At 38.5% G+C, this 20,538-nt stretch overlaps 2 protein-coding genes across 2 annotated transcripts in view; one reads left to right on the top strand and one right to left on the bottom strand.

The window, feature by feature from the left end:
* Nucleotides 1–20,538, bottom strand: part of CAMKMT (calmodulin-lysine N-methyltransferase) — a 444,428-nt gene that overhangs the window by 262,692 nt on the left and 161,198 nt on the right. The gene's annotated exons all lie outside the window — the stretch shown is intronic.
* LOC101441330 (phosphoglycerate mutase 1-like) lies at nt 16,567–18,291 on the top strand. The gene has a single exon (XM_012524229.4). The coding sequence runs from the start codon at nt 16,593–16,595 to the stop codon at nt 17,355–17,357; it is 765 nt and encodes a 254-aa protein (XP_012379683.1). The 5' UTR covers nt 16,567–16,592; the 3' UTR covers nt 17,358–18,291.

The raw sequence follows: 20,538 nt of genomic DNA, 5'->3' as shown, positions 1-20,538 counted from the left end.
TCTTCTTGTTGCTTAAGATAAAATATGAGAGGAGAGATGTCCTAAAGAACAAACTGTTGCATTTTCAAGCAAAATTTAGAGGAAATATAAAGGAGCCAGAACTAGCTGGGTTGAAAAACTATGTTTTCGCATTTCCAGTCTCTCTATACAGCACACAATTCTCAGCATAAGAAATGTCTTCAAGTACTATATCAATGTTAAGTGTCAATAATGGGGACATTTAAGGGTTATGGGATTTTTCCTTTTGGAGTAATGAAAATGTTCTCAAATTTACTGAGCTAGTAACAACACAACTCCGTGATGAAACTGAGAAACACTGAGGGTACACTTTGGATGGATTGTACAAGATGGGACCATATAACACAGTGAATCCGATGGTGAATAATGGACTGTAGTTAACAGTACAAATATGAGAACGTTCTCTCATGAACTATAACAAATATATAGTACAAATGCATGGTATCAATAATAGGATGGTTTGTGGGAAAATGCACCAAATGTAAGCTACGGACTGTAGATAGCAGTAATATTATGACAGTGTTCTTTCATCAATTTTAACAATGTAAGGTGGTGGTGGTGATGTAATGTATAGGAATCATGTATGGTATGCATGTTTATTTTGCAAACTCACAACTTCTCAATTGAAAAAAAAGAAATGTATTCAAGGTAAAGATCAAATGTAAAGTCTGTCAAGAACAATTTCAGGGAACCGGACCTGGCCCAATGGATAGGGCCTCTGCCTACCACATGGGAGGTCCGCGGTTCAAACCCCGGGCCTCCTTGACCCGTATGGAGCTGGGTCATGTGCAGTGCTGATGGATGCAAGGAGTGCCCTGCCACACAGGGTGTCCCCCCGTGTAGGGGAGCCCCACACGCAAGGAGTACGCCCCAAAAGGAGAGCTGCCCAATGCAAAAGGAAGTGCAGCCTGCCCAGGAATGGCGCCGCACACACAGAGAGCTGACACGACAAGATGATGCAACAAAAAGAAACACAGATTCCCAATGCCGCTGATAAGGATAGAAGCGGTCACAGAAAAGCACACAGCGAATGGACACAGAGAGCAGACAACCGGGGGGAGGGGGGATAAATAAATAAATCTTAAAAAAAAAATTCAGGCCCAGATTATGACTGTAAAACCCTTTCAGACAGACAAAAGGACTTCTAAAGATCTTAAGGCCATGTCTAGAAGGCATTCCCTGATAAAAATAGGGCTTCTAAAGATCTGTCTTGTTCCACAGTAGCCTCACAAGGAGCCCAAGGTAGAGAAAGGCTTGTTACTGGGTGTGACTTCTGTCTAATGCAATGAAATTATAAATTCATAAACAGTAAGTCTACAAAGTTTTTAGAAAAACTGTATCAACTTAGACTGAAAAAGACAATATGAAATCAAAAGAGCCCTTTGGATCTCTAACCTATTATAAGTAGGAAGAAGGTGGAGAAGCTAAGTTGCAAACACAGGCTATTTTTCATGGAAAAAAAGGATAACTCAGAGAATGGAGCCAAAAGCCCAGAGGCCAGAGCAAGAGCCTTGAAAAATCATCTCCAGGGAGGACTAAGCCCTAATCATGGAACTAGTAACATGTGCCAAGCTGGATTGCTATGAACCAGTAATCACCATGTGCCTCCTGTTTTCCCTCTTTTGAACAGGTATCCGATGCCTGTACCATCACCATATGGGAGAGAACATGGGGCAGATAACTTCACTCACAGACCTTCAGATAGAGAGGAACTATACTCAAGGAATGGTATATCTGAGAAGCCTCATTTGCATTTGATTCTGATTCGGGTGCTCAGACCCTAAACTTCAAGTTCTTGTCATTATGGGATGAGACTCTTGGGAGCATAGGAGAGTATATTCTGTTTGAGAGGAATATGAATAATTTGTAGCTAAAGGGAAAACTCTAGTTGTTTTTAAAACATGACTCTAAAATTCTATAATAGTTCCCCCATCAAGAGGTGAGATCTATGTCTCCTCTTGAGTCTGAGCAGGCTTGTGGCTGCTTTGAAGAGGTCAGCAGAAGCAGTGCTTTGTGACTTTTAAGGCTAGGTCAGTAAAGGCCATAGCTTCTGAGCTTCTGCCCCGCCGTCTTGGAATGCTCACCCTCGAGAGGCCTGTCTTTGGATCTTCCTTCTCAGATGCAGCCACAATGCTGTGGCCCCAAGCCACATGGAGAAGCCACATGTAAGTGCTCCTTTTGGCAGTCTAGTTGGCCAGCCTTCGTCTTCCCAGGCCAAATGCCACTTAGGAGAGCAGAAAACCATCTTGGAAGTGAATCTCCAGCCCCAGGTGTTCTAGTAGTCCCTGCCATCTCAGTCTTCCCTCCTCACTGTGCCCTTCCCATATTCCTGACATAATACGAAAGGAAAAAAAAAAAGCTTCTGTTGTTGTTTCCCCAAAACACAGCTAAGACAAGATTAGTAGGTTTAAAAACAAATCACAAATAAAACTTTACTAAAGGGTTGGGAATGGAATAACAAATAAGAAAACATAGAGAACGTTCCTTTACCTACACTACTTGTTCTCATCTTTTTTCTGCCCCCAGCTCACTTGAGGACAGAGCACCTCCCCAGTGGCCCTCTTCAATGGTGATTCTCTAAGGGTTGTATATTAAAGTATCCTCCAGAGCTTGGGAAAGGGCTATGGAATTTGAAAAAAAATTCCTAAAGCCTCCCCCTAACCCCTGCCCACCCCACATACAAACACACTGTGGATCACTGGCCTAGACTATCTGAGAAGAATCACAGATACCCTGGGAATCACTGGCTTTGTTTTTTCCCCTCCATTTCTTTCCTGTACACCCTCTTCTTCCTTCAAAAGGAGGAGTCCCACATTACTTCAGCCACTTGTTTTAATTATGAGAACTATTCCTACATAAGCTATCTTTATCAAAGGTTATATACACAGTGATTAAGAGCATGGGCTCGGGAGACAAATCACTAGATTCAAATCAAGTGGCTCTGCCACTTATTGGCAATATAATCCCAGGCAAGGTGCCTAACCTATGCCTCAGTAGTCCCATCAGTAAAATTGGGATAATAATAGTATCTACCAGGTAAAGTTATTATGAGAAATAAATGAGATAAAGTACAAAATGCTTTATAACAGTATAAGTTCAGCATATAATAAATATAGATCTATATTGTTTACCACAAAGTACACTTACCTACATTATCTCACTTTTAATTTGAGCCTCAAACAACCTTGTGGATATAAGTTGGGCTGATATTATTCCCATGGTACATGCTGAGGTAAATTTAGAGAGACTAGATGAGCAATCCAGGGTCTTACAGCTAAGAAGTAATAAAGTTGGTATTTGAATCCATATTCTCTAACTCTAAATCCAGTGCTCTTTCCACGTTCTATGTTGCATTTGAAGTAAGAGGTACAGGTACCATGATTATCACTTAAAAGATAAAAAAATGCTTCCCAGAAAGTCTAATCGTAGAACACTGATGACAAGGAAGTACTGCATAGTGATACTTCAGTTTCAGTTTCCTCGGGTACAAATTGGAGATAACAACATGCTAATAACCACATCACTGGGTTGTTAGAACTAAATTAGATAAATGCATATTGAGTTCTAAGCATATTGCTTGGCACATAGTAACAGTATTTAGCAAACATACATTACCTAGGCCCTATGTCAAAACTGGCTTTTTGTTTTTTGTTTTTTTTACCGCACCATCCTGATTCTACTCTTTCATTTCCAAAGTCTTTGTGGTACACAGAACTCACTTAAGGTTGTGTTTAATCATCTTTAGGAAATTATTCTTAATCCTTTGCTAGGCATATATTAAAGCAGAGAGAGAAAACGTACTTAATAAAAGTGAATATAAAGTATTTTCATTTATTGGATAGCCTTTCAGATGAGGGGAAAATCATGATGAAAATTACACAAATTCAAAATTAAGGACTGGAAACTAGCTAAATGTTTTCGGGAAAAAAACACATTTAAGTGATACATATAATATTGTCTACAAATACACAGCTCTGTTTCAAAATATGTTCTAAAAGAAGAGTCTATGTCCCGGCTTATTTATAAACACCTGTACAGGAAAAAAAAAAACCCACAACAGTTCAATTTCCCTCAGTGGAGGAAGCAATCTATTTCACCATGGGTCTGGAACAGCTTTAACAAGTCTGAGACACACAATAGGAGCTATTTCAACCTTCCTAGCACTCTATTATGCTGAAGCATCTCATGGTACTTTGTGATAATATTAAGGGTTTATCCATCCTGGAGTTTTAATAGTTAAAGATCAGTTCCATATCACTTTCCTCATGTATTGCCCTAAAAAGGCTCGGAAAAGTGGTGACACCTGTTTTACTCTTTAGAGTAAAACATTATAAAATAAGGACCAATAACGAGGAAAGAATTATCACAGGGGAGGTGTGCACTAGACTACCTTTCCCCCAAAGCTGGAGCCTATCGTCCCCTTTCTGTATCAATAACGAAGAAAAAATTATCACAGGGGAGGTGTGCACTGGACTACCTTTCCCCCAAAGCTGGAGCCTATCGTCCCCTTTCTGTATTCAACCTGCAGTACTTCAGGGTTGTCTCTTCAGCGTGACATGTTCTAAGACATTCTTCTCAATCATATTTGTCATGAACATACGCTCACTCACTCAATTTCATCTGGGCATGTCTACCTAGCTAAGCCCCATCCATCAAAAATATATATCGTAATCAGACAGTTAAGGACACTTTACTCTGGAGAATACCCGTGTATCATTTACCTTCATGTCCCACAGGTTATAGCAAGAGAAAAGTAGCTTTCCCACACATTCTTGGATTTTTAAAAACTCTTTGCAAGAAATAGCTTAAGGTAGAGGATTTTGAGATTTGTATAGAGGCAATTAGAATAAATAATTGAGACGACTAATTTTTTAAAAGTCTATTTTTATCTGCAAGAATACATAGTAGATTCATGCTTTCTATTGTCACATTGGATTATTCCTCCTACTTTCACAGCAGCTGTTTTAGAAGTGACCTTTAGCAAACATTATGTTTTATTTTCAAAAAATAGGACTGAAGATACCACATTAATATACAATATATCTTGAAGGTGTACAGAACAAATAAAATCAGTATCATAGATGTAATAGTGCAAATAGTTATGCCACATGACAGGCGTGACTACACACAAAGGCCCCTTGATGATCCTCCATGACTAAAGCAAACAAAGAAACAAGATCTGTATTTTGGTCTAACCAAAAAAGAGCAATACGTGTTCACAGACACACACACACACACAGCATTTTGTTTTTTCTTTTCCACACTCCTACATTGTCCCTTTCCTCCAAAATTGAATAGTGGAAGATTTTCAGCACTTCCCCAATTTTCCCAACCCTATTCCCATCCCCAAGCCTCAAAAAACTACCAGGCATCAGATCCAAGATGGCTAGGTAATTTGTTAAGTGAAAAGGAAAACTAAACAGTGTCCCTAAGAAACACAAAAGAAAAAAAATCAAGTATATGGAGACAGAGTATTGAAAAATCACAGTGTAAAACATCATTCACTTTGGGAAACAAATTAATTAAACTGTTAAATGTCAAACAAGACCCCTTATTATTCATGTCAGTGAAATTTCAACTCAGTAATAGGTGTGATAGAGATGTCACCTAATTGTTGATGATCTTTCTAGCTAAATTGTTCTCGCACAGTAGCATCAGGGCCTTGAAAGTTGAAATATTTATGGCTGTCAAATCCTTCTCTTAAGGTTACCCATTTGGCCTATAACTTAGGATACTGCCGTTTTCCCCTTGGGCTCCCCATTACACCTTTCAATACTTTCTGATTACCTGGAGATTGCAAGAAGGCTGGACAACACTCACTAAAGGCTGCAAGTCAAAATAAGGAGCACCACTCCCTGTTGAGAGAGTGTACAGGGGTGTTGTACAAGTTCTGTACAAAAAGAAAACCATTCTTTTGGGTTTTTTCTTCTCCAAAATAAAAGTACACCAATGAAAAATTACAGGAGTCTGTCGAACAATTTGCAAGTGGAAAATTATTGCTGTACTTTAATATTTCACTAATTCTTAAGTTGCTCAAAGAGTAAATAAATCAAAATTGAAGATGTCCCTCCAGACACAGTTTCCACACAATATGCATTTCCTATGATGAATTTTTGCACTGTGTTCACTCAGAAAAATATTTTTAAAAATATCTTTTGGTCTCTTTAGCAACTGATTTTAGCTACTGAAAAGAATGTAGCTATGGTTTTAAATGGTTTTATTTTTTGAGGATCCTATTGCTCCGAAATTCAATGAGCACTTATGCACATTTATTATATAATAATAATTTAATTCTCATAATGATGATTCAAGGCCCTTCAAGGTCCCAAAGTAATTGTAAGGATTAAATATATTTAAAATAATTGTGTTCTTGTTCAGTATATTCATTTATTTTTTAAATAATAATCCCTATGATATTTTTCTTGAAAGGCAATATAGTTAAGATTTAAGCATATAGAATTTTTCCAAACATTCAAGGGTAATGAGTTAACAATCTGTCTCTTTAGCTGTCCTAGTACAGCTTTTAGATATTTAGAAATTCAGAGAAGCAATTCTAAAAATCTAAAATGTCTAACTTTTAAGAAAAAGAAGGTCTCCTGTGGTTATAGGCACTAGACACTAAACCCAAATCTCTCTCTAACCCATGTGCTCTGCAACCTGAACCACACTATCTGCCTAAAACTCAAACCCAGATCAAAAGATACCAACAAAAAATAAAACCAGAAATCCATGCTAAAAATAATTCAGTTCCATGGCTCCCCTCTGACCTAACACTGTGGCATTTACTTCATTAAGTGTTTCTAAAAAACTCCCAGTGGGAAAGGTACTTAATTTATTTACTGTATGAGCCTAACGAGAACAGTGAAAGAAACTTTAAGTAAACTGGCATGCTTTGGAGCTGCATTAGTGGAACATTTAGTACTTCATATGAGCCTCTGTTTTTCACCCATCAGCCACCCCAGTGCATGTCACCATAAGCAATGAAAGATTTTTGTTTGTTTTTGAGCCTATATTTCTTGATAGAATGTTGGTGATAATGAGAAGTTGCCAAGAAAAAAAAAAACAGCAAAGTAAAAGAAAATTTCTTGTCTGTGACTCTTGATCTTTAGATGATTTTAATAAATAGAAGCCACTGTTTCGCGCTCCTGCTTATCATTTCATATTTGTTGTTCTACTGTTATTAGACTACAAATAGGCGAAGAGCCTAAAACCCATGGAGCCACAAGCTAAATCTGTTTATATGTATGTCTAGCTCATTGCTTTCCCAGAGGACTTGGAAATAGACCAAAACAGAAAGGATTTGTCTTCTCAACTAAGCTTTCATCTGTTCTTTCCAGCTATCTCTTACACAGTTCCACATTTAAATTTTGAATTTCTAAAAACCAAAATGACTCTTCTTCCTCCCAAGCCAGCCGCCCCTCCCAAATTCACTGACTTTGGTGCTATTATTTCACCAATTTTTCAGGTATCTTTTATTCATGTAATAGAAGAGGTCTCTCATTTTCAGGTCTTCCTTAGTGGTATATAAGACCTCTGTGACTAAGAGGTGAGTAAAATGCCAGTTTTATTTAGTTCTCCTAATCCCATTGTTCTAGGATATTCCATAAAGGTTGTAGACATCCCTTACCAGAGCCTGAAGGGCTACTTTCGTCAGATTCTTAGCATTTTGACTCCATGCACAAGCTTCTTTATAGCCAAATCCAAAAGTTCTCCTAAACCTTCTCTGACCTCCTGAAAACTACTAACCATCAGAACCGCTCTCCCAAAAAGCTTCTCAGACATCAAAGACACATCTGAAGAATCAATCCCAATTGAGGACTCATTTATTTCTAGATATAACCTTTGGGGGCAATATTATGATGTTAATCCTAGGACCCCCCTGTCTTTCCCAAGCCAAAGCTTCTCCCATTCCTTAGAGTTACACAGAAAGTGAGATTTAAAAGTACATTGGGTCACCATTATTTACCACTTGGTCTGGTACAGATAAGTGAACAGACAGCACAGCTACCCAATTAGTCAGAGACTGTGCAGGTCTCATACCCAACAGTTTCTTCTCTTATGAATATGCAAAGCCATCCTTGCCGCATTCCCGAAATCACAAATTTATGATTACTCAACATATTCCCCTAATATATACTTAACTTTAAATATTCAGGAAGGATTTGGGGAGGAATCTAGGCATGAATATCAACTCTATAGCAATAACCCTTGCAATTAATTGGCCTTGCACTTGATCTATTGGAAGTTTCTACCTATTAATATAGGCACTCACAATTATTTATAGAGCATCTACCATTTGTCAGACTCTGTTTCAGTTGCTGGGAACAAAGCAAAGAATAAGACAGAAAAGAGCCCTGCTCTTATGGCATTTATAGTCTCTGTTATTCCTTTGCCTTTCTTATCTTGACATCTTTTGCTTTGGAATTAGACACCCTTGACTAATAGTACTCCCTATTTCACCTTTCTACCTAACACAAACTAGCAATTCCACAAACCAAGGCTCGCGTGCTTTCTAATTCTTAGAAAGGATACCTTGGAAATAATTGGACATTCTGGACCATCTATGGCATGTTACCCTAAAAATATTCATTTCACCGGGTTCACCCGTCTGTCAACTGTAGAGGCAGTCACCAGGGTCTGGCCAAGGTATTTTTGGTTCACTGCCTGGCACAAATATTGAGATTTTATCTTACTCCAAAAACATTTGTTCTTTTTGGCTATAGGACTGAGCTCTGGATAATGAATTCAAGCTTTTATTCCTTCTCTAGTGGTGTTTTCCCGCAGGCTCCTACATAACCATTTACCCTCCAATTTCTCTAAATGCTGCCAGATCTGCTTTTAACCTTTTCTCTTCTGTTCTGGTATCTGAGGGAAATGTCTGCTCCAGCTTTTATGGTGCTCTGCTTTATACTGTCAGTGTAAGGTAAGGTCACAGTGATTAGAATATGTCCTTTCCAGGGCTCCTACCCAAGAAACAAGAACGGAAAGAGAGCAGCAGGCTGCTACTAAGAGGAAGGCACAGTTGGATTTGATCCATAGTTCCAAAGGGAGCTCTTCTTCCATGTCCACCTTGCACTTGAAACCAATCTTTAAGTCTCATAGTCTAAATACAAGGGGAGAGAGGGAGCTAATGATATTAAAGCAACATAAAACAAGATAATGAAAATTAAAGAATATTAAGCTTTGCTCAGACCTTTCTAGCAGTCACAGCAAACATAGAAATATAGCTTATTCATTCATTCAACCAACAAGTATGGAATCACTACCATGTACTAGTCACACGCCTGTGTTCCAGTCCACCTTGCCTCTGGCCCCCATCTAATTCTATGTGGAGAACAAGGGGTTAGGACAGGCAGAGGCCTAGAAGTGGGGTGAGCTGACTGTCTGTGGTGGGCCCCATAGAAGAGCTGCCTGAGGGAATTTCTCCTTCTGCTTGGCTTAGATCAATGGCCAGCACCTATCATGAAAATAAACATATATAGCAAGTTGCCAAAGCTCTCATCATAATGTTTTTAATTCCATGAAAATGCATGACTTCTTGTGAATAACATTAACCAAATAAAATTAAATGGATGTTCTCCTGAACTCGCTCCACACACACAGTTAAAGGATAGCATGTATCGTATCATTCTACGTCTCTCAGGAGAGCCTAGGAATTTTGACATTTGTTTTACTTGCTTTGAGAAAGGAAGCATATTTGTTTGCATTTACTTTAAGAAAAACTAAAAATATAAATGGATAAAAATAAAAATTTAATCTAGTATAATGAAACCCATTATAAGTTAGCTATACATCATGCCACTCAAATTTTATATGAATATATACTGAGGTACAGATATGCTTTATATTGTCTCCAATACAGAAAAAACTACTAGGTTTATTTCATTGTAGTTCACATACATCCTAGGAATTGAGACAGTATAAAAAGGTAGGGGACTTTTGAAAGGCTAGCATTAATGAAAGGATAGGGAAAATGTTCTTCAAATTTAGGTACATGTAGGTCAGAAAAAGTATACTGTCAAAATGAGATAAACGAAAGCACAATATTTTGCCACGTTTAAAATACATCCAGAAAAGCTAAATACTACTAATAATAGCTGCCACTCATTGAATGCTTACAGCATGCCAAGTGCCATGTAAAGTGCTTTGTGTGTGTTTTCTTATTTCATCCCTACAGGAAACCTATGATTTATTAACCTTGGTTTATAAAGAAAATGAGACTTTGAGAGGTTATTTGTCCAAAGTCAAAATGTTGATTAAGGAAAAGAGCTAATAATTTTATGCTCTGTTTTTAACCATTACACTACTGCCTCCCTGAAGAAAAGAACAATAGAAAGACAATAGGAAGAAATTTTGTTCGATGTACAAAATTACACAGACATGGTTGAGCATGGGATGATTTTTTTCCTGCAAGGTGGTGGCAGCCTGGAACCTCAGCTCGTAGCAGTGGTAGCAGCAGTAACCACACAAGTGGGAGGGCGGGCTTAAGGAAGGTTTGGTGGGAAGAACTTCACTGGACACTCCCTTCTCCACCAGCAAGCAGAAAAATTCTCAAAATGTTGTCATTCAATGTCACTGTTCTAAAGTATTCAATTATAAGGAAAAACAAGAGGCACAGCCTAAGTAGGAAAACTTTGTGTAATAAAGATAAGTGCCATGATAACAAGAAAAAGAAAAGGGCAAGGGGTTAAGGAATATGAGTGGGAGAGCAAGGAGGTTGGAGAGAGTGGTTTGCAGTACTATTTGAGAGTGATCAAGGAGGCCTCATCACCGTCAAATTGGTACAAAGATTTGAAGTGAGGGAGCCAGACAATCTGGAAAGAGCAATCCAGGAGTGGGGAAAAACTGAAGCATGGGTCCCAGGCGGGTTTAGGAGGCAGATCTCTGGGACCTCAATTGAAGTAAAAAGTCTTTTTACTCTGAGACAACTTAAAAAGGTACAATGCAATGATTAAGAATGTACAGCATTGAACACTAAATCAGTGGATGCCAAAATCAAAATCAGAAGAAGAAAGGATGATGAGAAACGGAATATTTGTACAGTAGCAAAGTATCTTCCCACAAGATGTTTATAAATAGCAAAGGGGAAAAATAACAGCTTTAAAGTGGAGAAACTTAAGAAACATTACTAACCAAGTGATCAAGTTAACATCACCAATCACCAGTAATAAGTCATATTGATATATGTGCCTCCTCAGGGATAATATAATACACTGAAGGGGATACATCACTTCTGTGGACTTCTAGCCAAAACTTTACAATCTCAGTGTAATCATAAGAAAGAATTGCAAAGTGAGTGACACACTACAAAATAACTGACCAATACTCTTGCAGGTGTCAAGGTCATGAAAGACAAGGGAAGACAGAGAACTATCACAGATTATAAGGTACTAAAGAAACTTGATGTCTAAATGCAATATATGATACCAGATTGAATCCTGGACCAGAAAAGGGCAATTGTGGGAAAACTGGGAAATATGAATAAGGTCTGTAGATACTTAATAGTAGTATATCAATGTTAATTTCATGGTTTCAAAAATTATTCCATGGTTATCTAAAATATTAAGAGAAACTGGGGAAGGCTATTCGGGACTTCTCTTTATTCTTTTTTCAAATTTTAAGTCTAAAATTATTTCAAAATTAAAAATTAAAAAAAAGAATTAGGATATGTGTCCTGTCACTCATTTAGCTCCTGACATTGCTCTGTGCTTCCGTGTTCTCATGTCAAAGCTAGAGGAGTTCAAGACCTACAGGGAACCATACCATATATGCTTTAACATGATAATGTAGAAACTGACCAGGATAGCCTTCCCAGATTAGTCATACATATTATAGAATTGTTTAAGAAAAATCATCCAATATAACATTATTCAATTTATCTAGACCAAACTTCCCTAGTGCTACACATACCATGCACACATATTCCTTTGGGATAAGGTAATGAACCACAGTATTTTAACCAAGAGGTGGTTGTCTACAATGGCCCCTTTTAGGTATAGATCTTCCCCCCTTCCCTTTTCATTGTGGATGAAATTCTTTATGAGGGCTTTCATCAGGGTGAAGTCCAGAGCTTTCAGCAAGACACTCAACCTTCCTGTAAGGAAAGCAGAGGAATAACATGCTTTCCTACAGAGGGAGCAAGTCCATGGTGCAAGAAAGCTCAGAGTTCTTTACCTCTGTAGTGGGGAATTCCCTTCCTATAACTGATTTTCCCACGGGCATACCACCCATTCACTCCCTTGCAGTGACTGGCCATATACAATGGGTTAAAGCTAAGGTGCTGATCCTAGATAGGATTACTGCCCAGGTGTTCACCCTGCTATTTCCCAGCAATGTGGCCAGAGGTTTACATTTATGCAAATTAGGCATCCCTCATATGTTGATGCAAAATATAACTTTACCTAGGATCCAGAATCACAATTCATGCACTAAATAATATACTCTATACTAGTGCTACTCAAAGCATGGTTTGCCCAATGTCAGTATTCAAATAGTTCGTTCCTGGTGCAAGACAATTGCAGAAAATACATAGAAACTTTTGACATTATCACAAAAGTTTTATTATATTTTACAAAAATAACAGTACACAAGTATTGATCATTTACAAAGAAATACACCATAGATAGTTTGAGAAACACAGTTTTGGAACAGCGTTACTCAAAATTTGGCCTCTAGTCTGGAAATGAACTAATTGTTACCAGTCTGTGACTAGTTAAGCCTCCTCAACCAAGATGTAAATTAACTTTGTCATTAAACATACTCTTTAGTTCAACTGATATTTAATAGCCTGACTTTCTTGATGAAGGAAGCAATGTGTTGATTTAATTCTGGCACAAGCTCCTTATATCATCGCAGACTAGTCTTTTGTGTAGCACTGGTCATATCAGTAAAATGGGGGTAATAAGAGTACATATCTCCAACGGTTGTTAAATGTTAAACTTAACGTAACATATGTAGAGTGCTTATAAGTACTCAATAAAATATGATTATTATTCTTACTAGTTTTCACAACAAGATTACTAAAATGGTGAGGAAATCAGGGCAAAGAGAAAATGGGTATAAGAAAAAAATGAGAAGGCAGCCCATGTACAAAAAAAGCATACCAAATGCTACAGTATACCAATTAAAGGTAGGCCACAAATTTGGTCCGGTGCTTTTTTGCAGTCAAAGAAAAGAAGACATAATGTGTTGCATGATTCATAATGTTCATTGAAAAAAAAGGGGGGCTCCAAAGAAGTACAACGAGCCCTGGCTCTGAGTGAAGGTCACCAAAGACTTAAAGTCTGAATTTCAAAAGTGAAATTAAAACTACTTTGCCTTTTGCCTTCAATTTGTAATGACAAAAAGAATTTACTGAAGCAAGCTAGAAGCTTTAACAGACTTGCTATAGAAGAAAATTTAGCCATTAATCTGTCATTTTAGTCAAAGCTAAGCTCATTAATAACTTCTATTCAGCTCCAAACTGCCTTCAATTTTTCTATTCCTTTCTGATGATAAGGGCCCCTATATTCAAATTCTTCAAAAAAGAGTGAACAAATTTTACAAATTCCAAAATGAACAGGTAAATAATATTGAAGATAATGCTTTTCTTGTAGGCACTACCTTTCCAAATGCCTTATGAGCTTTAAAAATTAAAACACTTTATAGAGTATGTTTGCCATTCTGTCACATAGTCATTTTTATAAACATTTCAAATTTGAAGATTTCTTGATCAGCATAAATTTGCAAGATAAAATGATACCTGATTATTTAAAGTAATAGTAGCTAACACATTTTGAAATGTGACAAAAAGCAAGAATGCTTTAAACAGAGTTAATTTTGGAAGAAAATTAGTCAGTAAAGCATACTTATTACAGAAATCCAATTTGGTATAAGGAGATGGATTTCTTAAACTATGAGAAATACCCCACATTATTATTCACTATTAACACTAAGATTCTGGGTTTGTGGGCATTTTTATTTATAGAGTTACCCTAAGGTGAGAAATGGGGTTTATAACTGATCAGATCATAATCAGGATTTTAACATAATTTCAAGCCTAACAAATAGACAAAAAATAAATTATACTATTATCCCCAAATGTAAAAAGGGAAGCAGAATAAGGAACAAGAAAAAAGTATTATATTTTAATAAAAAATCCTGAAAAGTATTTCAAAGAGCAGAAAGAGAATCTCCATTATATTATATTACAAAATCCTTAAGGAATAAGAAAAATTCTTGAATAGAAATACATATAATCTTCAGAAGGGATGAGGTATAAAAGTAGCCCTCAACTCTTTCTCTTTGAATTCCAACTTTCATTATTCAGTAATTTCACTTTTTTACCCTTACCATGCAGTGACTGGTCTTTTCTGTTTCTTTTTCCTTGATCTACGCAATTTAAAACTTGTTGTTTCTCTGTAATTTAACTGAATCAAACTGACATTAAAAAATAACAATTCTGTTTTAAACTTAAAGGTGCAACTGGACATAATTAGCAAAATAATAATAATCTCAACTAAAACCTCACACTTTATTAAAAAATTAACTCAAAATGAATCACAAACTTAATGTAAAACATAAAACTTTTAGAAAAAAGCACAGGAGAAAAATTTTTCACATCTAGGCCTAGCAGAAGAGTTCTTAGACTAGGCACCAAAAGCACAATCCACAAAGAAAAACTGATAAATTGGACCTCATCAACATTAAAACCTTTTTCTCTACAAAAGGCCCAATTAAAGGGTGAACAGATATGATAGAGGCAGAAAGAAAGTATCTGCAAACCAGACACCCATCAAAAGATTACTAAGTAGTTTATATAAAGAACTCAAAACTCTACAGTGGAAAAACAAACAATCCAATTAGAAAATGGGCAAAAGACAGACATTTCTTCAAAGACAATATACAGATGACAAATAAGCACATGAAAAGATCTTTAACATCATTAGCTATTAGGGAAATGCAAATTAAAATCACAATGAGATGCTACTACATGCCTATCAGAATGGCTAAAATTGCTCAATGCTGGCAAGAATGCAAAGAAAGTGTATCACTCATACATTGGGAATAAAAAATGATATAGCCACTCTGGAAAACAGTTTGGCAGATTCTAATAAAATTAAAACACAAGTATCATATAATCCAGCATTGCATTATTGAGCATTTATCCCAGAGAAATAAAATTTTTTGTTCAGACAAAAATCTGTACATGAATGTTCATAGCAACTTTATTCGTAATAACCAAAATCTGGAAACAACCCAGATACACTTCAATGGGTAAATGGTTAAACAAATTGTGGTATATCGATACCAAGAAATACTATGCAACAATTAAAGGGCGAAAAAAATCAATATACACAACATGGATGAATCTCAAAGAATTATGCTGAGTGAAAAAAAAGCCAATCCTAAGAAGTTACATGTATGTGATTCCATTTACACGACATTCTTGAAATGACAAAAGTATAAAGGTGGCAAAAAATTAGTGATTGTCAGAGGTTAGGGATGGAGGTAGGTAGGTGAGGTTATAAAAGGGCAATACAAGGGATCCTTGTTGTAATGGAATGGTTTTGTATCTTGACTCTGGTGGTGGATACACATACTTATGTGTGATAAAATTATACACAACTAGGGAAGCTGCTGTGGCTCAATCAGTTGGGCTCCCGTCTACCACATGGGAGGCCCTGGGTTCACATCCAGGGCCTCCTTGTGAAGGCAGGCTTGCCCACATGCCACAGAGTGCTGCCCATCCCGTAGGAGCTGCAGAGAACAAAACAATAAGCAAGCTGCAGGATGGGGGCAGTGTAAATAAAAATAAATATGACATGAGAAGAAGAACGCACAGCAAATGGACACAGAGAGTAGACAGCAACCAAGCTAGAAGGGGAGCAGATAAAAACAAGAAAAAAAAATTATATAGAACTACATGTGCACACGCACATACACACATATAAGTAAATGGAAAACAGGTGAAATCCAAATAAGATTGATGGATTGCATTAATATTCAATTTTCTGATAATGATATTGTACTATTGTTTGCAAGTTCTTACCACTGAGGGTAATTAGGTAAGGTACACAGGATCTCTTCTTCATATTATTTCTTTTTTTTTTTTTTTAAAGATTTATTTATTTCTCTCCCCTTCCCCCCCTACCCCAATTGTCTGTTCTCTGTGTCTTTTCGCTGCGTCTTCTTCTTTGTCCGCTTCCGTTGTTGTCAGCGGCATGGGAATCTGTGTCTCTTTTTGTTGCATCATCTTGTTGTGTCAGCTCTCTGTGTGTGCGAGGCCATTCTTGGGCAGGCTGCACTTTCTTTTGCGCTAGGTGGCTCTCCTTACAGGGTGTACTCATTCTGCGTGGGGCTCCCCTATGCGGGGGACACCCCTGCGTGGCAGGGCACTCCTTGTGCACATCAGCACTGCACGTGGGCCAGCTCCACACAGGTCAAGGAGGCCCGGGGTTTGAACCGCAGACCTCCCATGTGGTAGATAGAAGCCCTAACCACTGGGCCAAGTCTGCTGCCTTCATATTATTTCTTACAACTGTATGTGAATCAACAATGATTCAGAGTGTGCGCCGCATCTCGAAGCCGTCGCCATGGCTGCCTACAAGTTGGTGCTGATCCGGCACGGCAAGAGCGCCTGGAACCTGGAGAACCGCTTCAGCGGTTGGTACGACGCCGACCTGAGCCCAGCGGGGCATGAGGAGGCGAAGCGCGGCGGGCAGGCGCTGCGAGATGCTGGCTATGAGTTTGACATCTGCTTCACCTCAGTGCAGAAGAGAGCAATCAGGACCCTGTGGACTGTGCTAGAAGCCATCGACCAGATGTGGCTGCCAGTAGTGAGGACTTGGCGCCTCAATGAACGGCACTATGGGGGTCTGACTGGCCTCAATAAAGCAGAAACTGCTGCCAAGCATGGCGAAGCCCAAGTTAAAATCTGGAGGCGCTCCTATGATGTCCCACCACCACCGATGGAGCCAGATCATCCCTTCTACAGCAACATCAGTAAGGATCGCAGGTATGCAGACCTCACTGAAGATCAGCTCCCCTCCTGTGAGAGTCTAAAGGACACTATTGCCAGAGCCCTGCCTTTTTGGAATGAAGAAATTGTTCCCCAGATCAAGGAGGGGAAACGGGTATTGATTGCAGCACATGGCAACAGTCTTCCGGGCATTGTCAAGCACCTGGAGGGTCTCACTGAAGAAGCTATCATGGAGCTGAACCTGCCCACTGGTATTCCCATTGTCTATGAGTTGGACAAGAACTTGAAGCCAATCAAACCTATGCAATTCCTAGGGGATGAAGAGACTGTACGGAAGGCCATGGAAGCTGTGGCTGCCCAGGGCAAGGCTAAGAAGTAAAAGCGAGCAGACTACTATCCCCAGGAATGCCCTCCCTGCCCATCCCCTTCCTCTTTACCTTGCTCCTACACTGTCACACTGACCACATCTGTAGCCATTTTAAGTTGTAGCTGCAGATGGGGGACCAGTGGCTCCCATTTTCATTTCAGCCATTTAGTCTTCTGCACCCACTCCATGCAAACAGTCTGGTCAGAAAGGCTCCTCTGGGGCATGAGTCCACAGTCCAGGACCCAGGTAGCGACCCTGGGGTTTTTGTGAGTGCCTTGTTTACTGAGGACCTGCTTGAGCATGAGACAGGGGAGGAACCATGCTAAGGCATGACCAATGAGAGGAATCAAGAGCCTATTCCCACGAGCCTATACTATTCCTTAGTCAGGTCATTTCCTATCTGGGGGGCTCTGCTTCAGTCATTCCAGTGGAAGATTAGTGTAACCTGCATGGTGATGTAAAAAACAAAACAATGACTTATTTCCTCCCTAACCCCAGAGGAGCTGGCTCCAAAAGGTTGGGATCAACCCTGAATGTGTATGTATTGCATTTACTTTTTAAAAATGTATATAAATAATACAGAAACTCTCTGGGGTTTCTAGTGGCAGTTGAAATAATAGTCCCACATGTGGTCATCAGAAAATAAGCCATTCCTTATACCACTGTGGGGTAAGCTCTGACTTAAAGAGTAGGAGTTCATCCTGCTGTGTATTTTAGAATCCCTCCCTCCACTGTTATGTGGAGTGTCCCTCCACTGTTTTGTGACAGTGACGTCTTGATCATGTCAAAATGTGTCATTCACTGTGTCCGATTACTGAATCATGTTCCAGTTACTTGGCCCAAGCACTTGGGCTCAGTACTCAGTTTGAGCATAATTGTACTTTTTTCCAGATCAGTATAATAAAGGAGTGATGTGCAATAAAAAAAAATAAAAAAAATAAAAAAAGATTCACGTTGTTGTAAAAAAAAAAAAAAGGAAATAAGTGAAAAAATTTTAAAATAGATGAGCTAACAAAGTAATTATTTCTGATAATAATAAAAGCAGAAGCGGTGAAAAACCATGCGAGGTTATTTTAGGACAAGTCTACCCTTCTAAAACAATCACCAGTTTGGCCAATGTAGTATCCTGAAATTGTTCCCATTGAGAGGCAGGGTCTATTTCCCTTCCCCTTGAATCTGGACGGGCTCTGTGAAACCTTTGACCAATAGAAAATGGTGGGAGGGACACTATGCCAGTTTCTGGGCTCATGCCCTAACATAGTGCCAGCTTCCACCTCCTGTCCACCTCCTGTCTTTTGAAACACTCACTACTGGAAGCCAGCTGCCATGTAAGAAATGTGATTTCCCAGAAATCACCATGCTATAAGAAAACTGACCACCTGAGCCCTGCTTGAATTCCTAACCCACAACATCATGAGTAAAATACAACATAGCTTTAATCCATCAAGTTGTGGAGTACTTTGTTTTACAGCAAGAGATAACCAAAATAGCCAACAAAGCCTACAGATATTTTGTCTAGAAGCCTTCCCTCATACAGGCTGGCCTCCAGAAGACTAGAATCATTTTCCTTCCTGACACTTATAACATCTTCTGCTAAACAATGGCTTCAATGGCAGACAGCTCCTCTTCCCCTTTTCTGGCTCAAATGTTTGCTATTCTGGAGGCCTCTTTCAATCAGCTCTGGGTTCCAGTCTAAGGGATATGGTTGGTCATTAGTCAAGGGCAGTGTTGACCTATACCCTTAAATTCTAGCAAAATACCTAATCTAGTGGTTTTCATCCTTTTTTTGGCCATGACCCATAGTAAGAAATAAGTTTTCTATAAACAAGTACACACATATACACACATGCATGCACACACACACCCCTGTAACTGAAAGAAAAGTTTTAAGAAACAATACTTAAACCTTATTACATGTGACTGATTCCAATATTTTCTATTTTATTTCCTTATAGTCTCAACTAGAATCCAACCTTTTGGCACTAGCACAGAGATTTTTTTTTTTAAAACAAATTAGGGCTTTATAACAAATGCACTATGGAAAAAATAAAATTCTCCACACCTTCTTATTATTAACTTTCCTGGAAATTACACATTTAAACCTGCTGTATAAGGGATAAAGAAAAGATGTGGGCGATTTAAGATGCCAACCCTTAAAAACACAAATTTGACCCTTTAGTCACTTTTCATTATCTAAACAGAGAAGAATAGCTCCTATTTTAGCAGTAAGATCATCTCTGCCTCTCCTTTCTTCTAATCACAAAGCTCCCTCTGACATAACAGCAAATTTCACAGGAAAAACAGAGATGTTTACTAGAAAAAAAAATGAATTTTGGAAAATAAAATTTTCCAGAGACATCCTCATAGTCTAAATGGAAGGAAATACTCAACTTCTCATTTAGAAACAGGAATGGTTTTGGAAACATTAAAGGTGTCACTACCTAAAACATTCTCACATTTCTCAAAAGTTGTTAAATCCTTTACTTAAGTGGACCTCTCCACTATACTGATACTGCTGACTACCCACTGATTCTTGACACTCATTATTTTCTAGATAAGACAGAGACTGTTAGTGCTCTCTGAGTCCTCTGCACATTTCAGCCTCCCTTATGTTTAGGTGGGCCCATATGACAAGCTCTGATCCAGGCAATTTAGACCAAAGCCGTAATGAAGTGATGTTCCTTCTTCTCATTCTTCTCCTGCCAATGTTGCCATGGCATACTCAAACTCCACAAGTTTCAGGTAACATAGCTAAAGGATGGAGGTGATTAGCCAGACCTGCATAGGACTTTGTGTGAGAAGAAATAAACCTTTGTGTTTAGTCACTGAGATTTTGGTGTTTCTTGTTTGTTTCTGGCAGTTTTGCCTCACTCTACCCTGATGACTATATTTGGCAATTATGGCAATGGTATCCACTAAATTTCTCTTACCTCTCTGACTCTTTCCTGGAGTTGTCCTCCCTTGCCTACTCCCTAAACACTGCTGGTTTACCAAAGCTCTGTCCTTAGTCCATTTCCCACTGCTTTCTATCCAGTCCTAGGGCAATCACATTCATGTTCGTGGCTTTAGCTACCATATAAAGGCTAATGATTCCCAGTCTATATCGATATCAAGGGATCCAAATACCCTACTAGACACGTCCCTTTGGCTGTCCTAGAAGCACATGCAATTCAACATTTTTAAACCTGGCATC

The sequence above is a fragment of the Dasypus novemcinctus genome, chromosome 17, assembly GCF_030445035.2.
Source record: "Dasypus novemcinctus isolate mDasNov1 chromosome 17, mDasNov1.1.hap2, whole genome shotgun sequence".
Classification (NCBI taxonomy): domain Eukaryota; kingdom Metazoa; phylum Chordata; class Mammalia; order Cingulata; family Dasypodidae; genus Dasypus; species Dasypus novemcinctus.
Note: the sequence above shows the minus strand (reverse complement) of the source record. Positions and strands in the feature narration are given on the sequence as shown.

What these genes read in the sequence shown, in the direction of transcription:
- LOC101441330 (XM_012524229.4), top strand. Translation starts at nt 16,593, where the DNA reads ATGGCTGCCTACAAGTTGGTGCTGATCCGGCACGGCAAGAGCGCCTGG.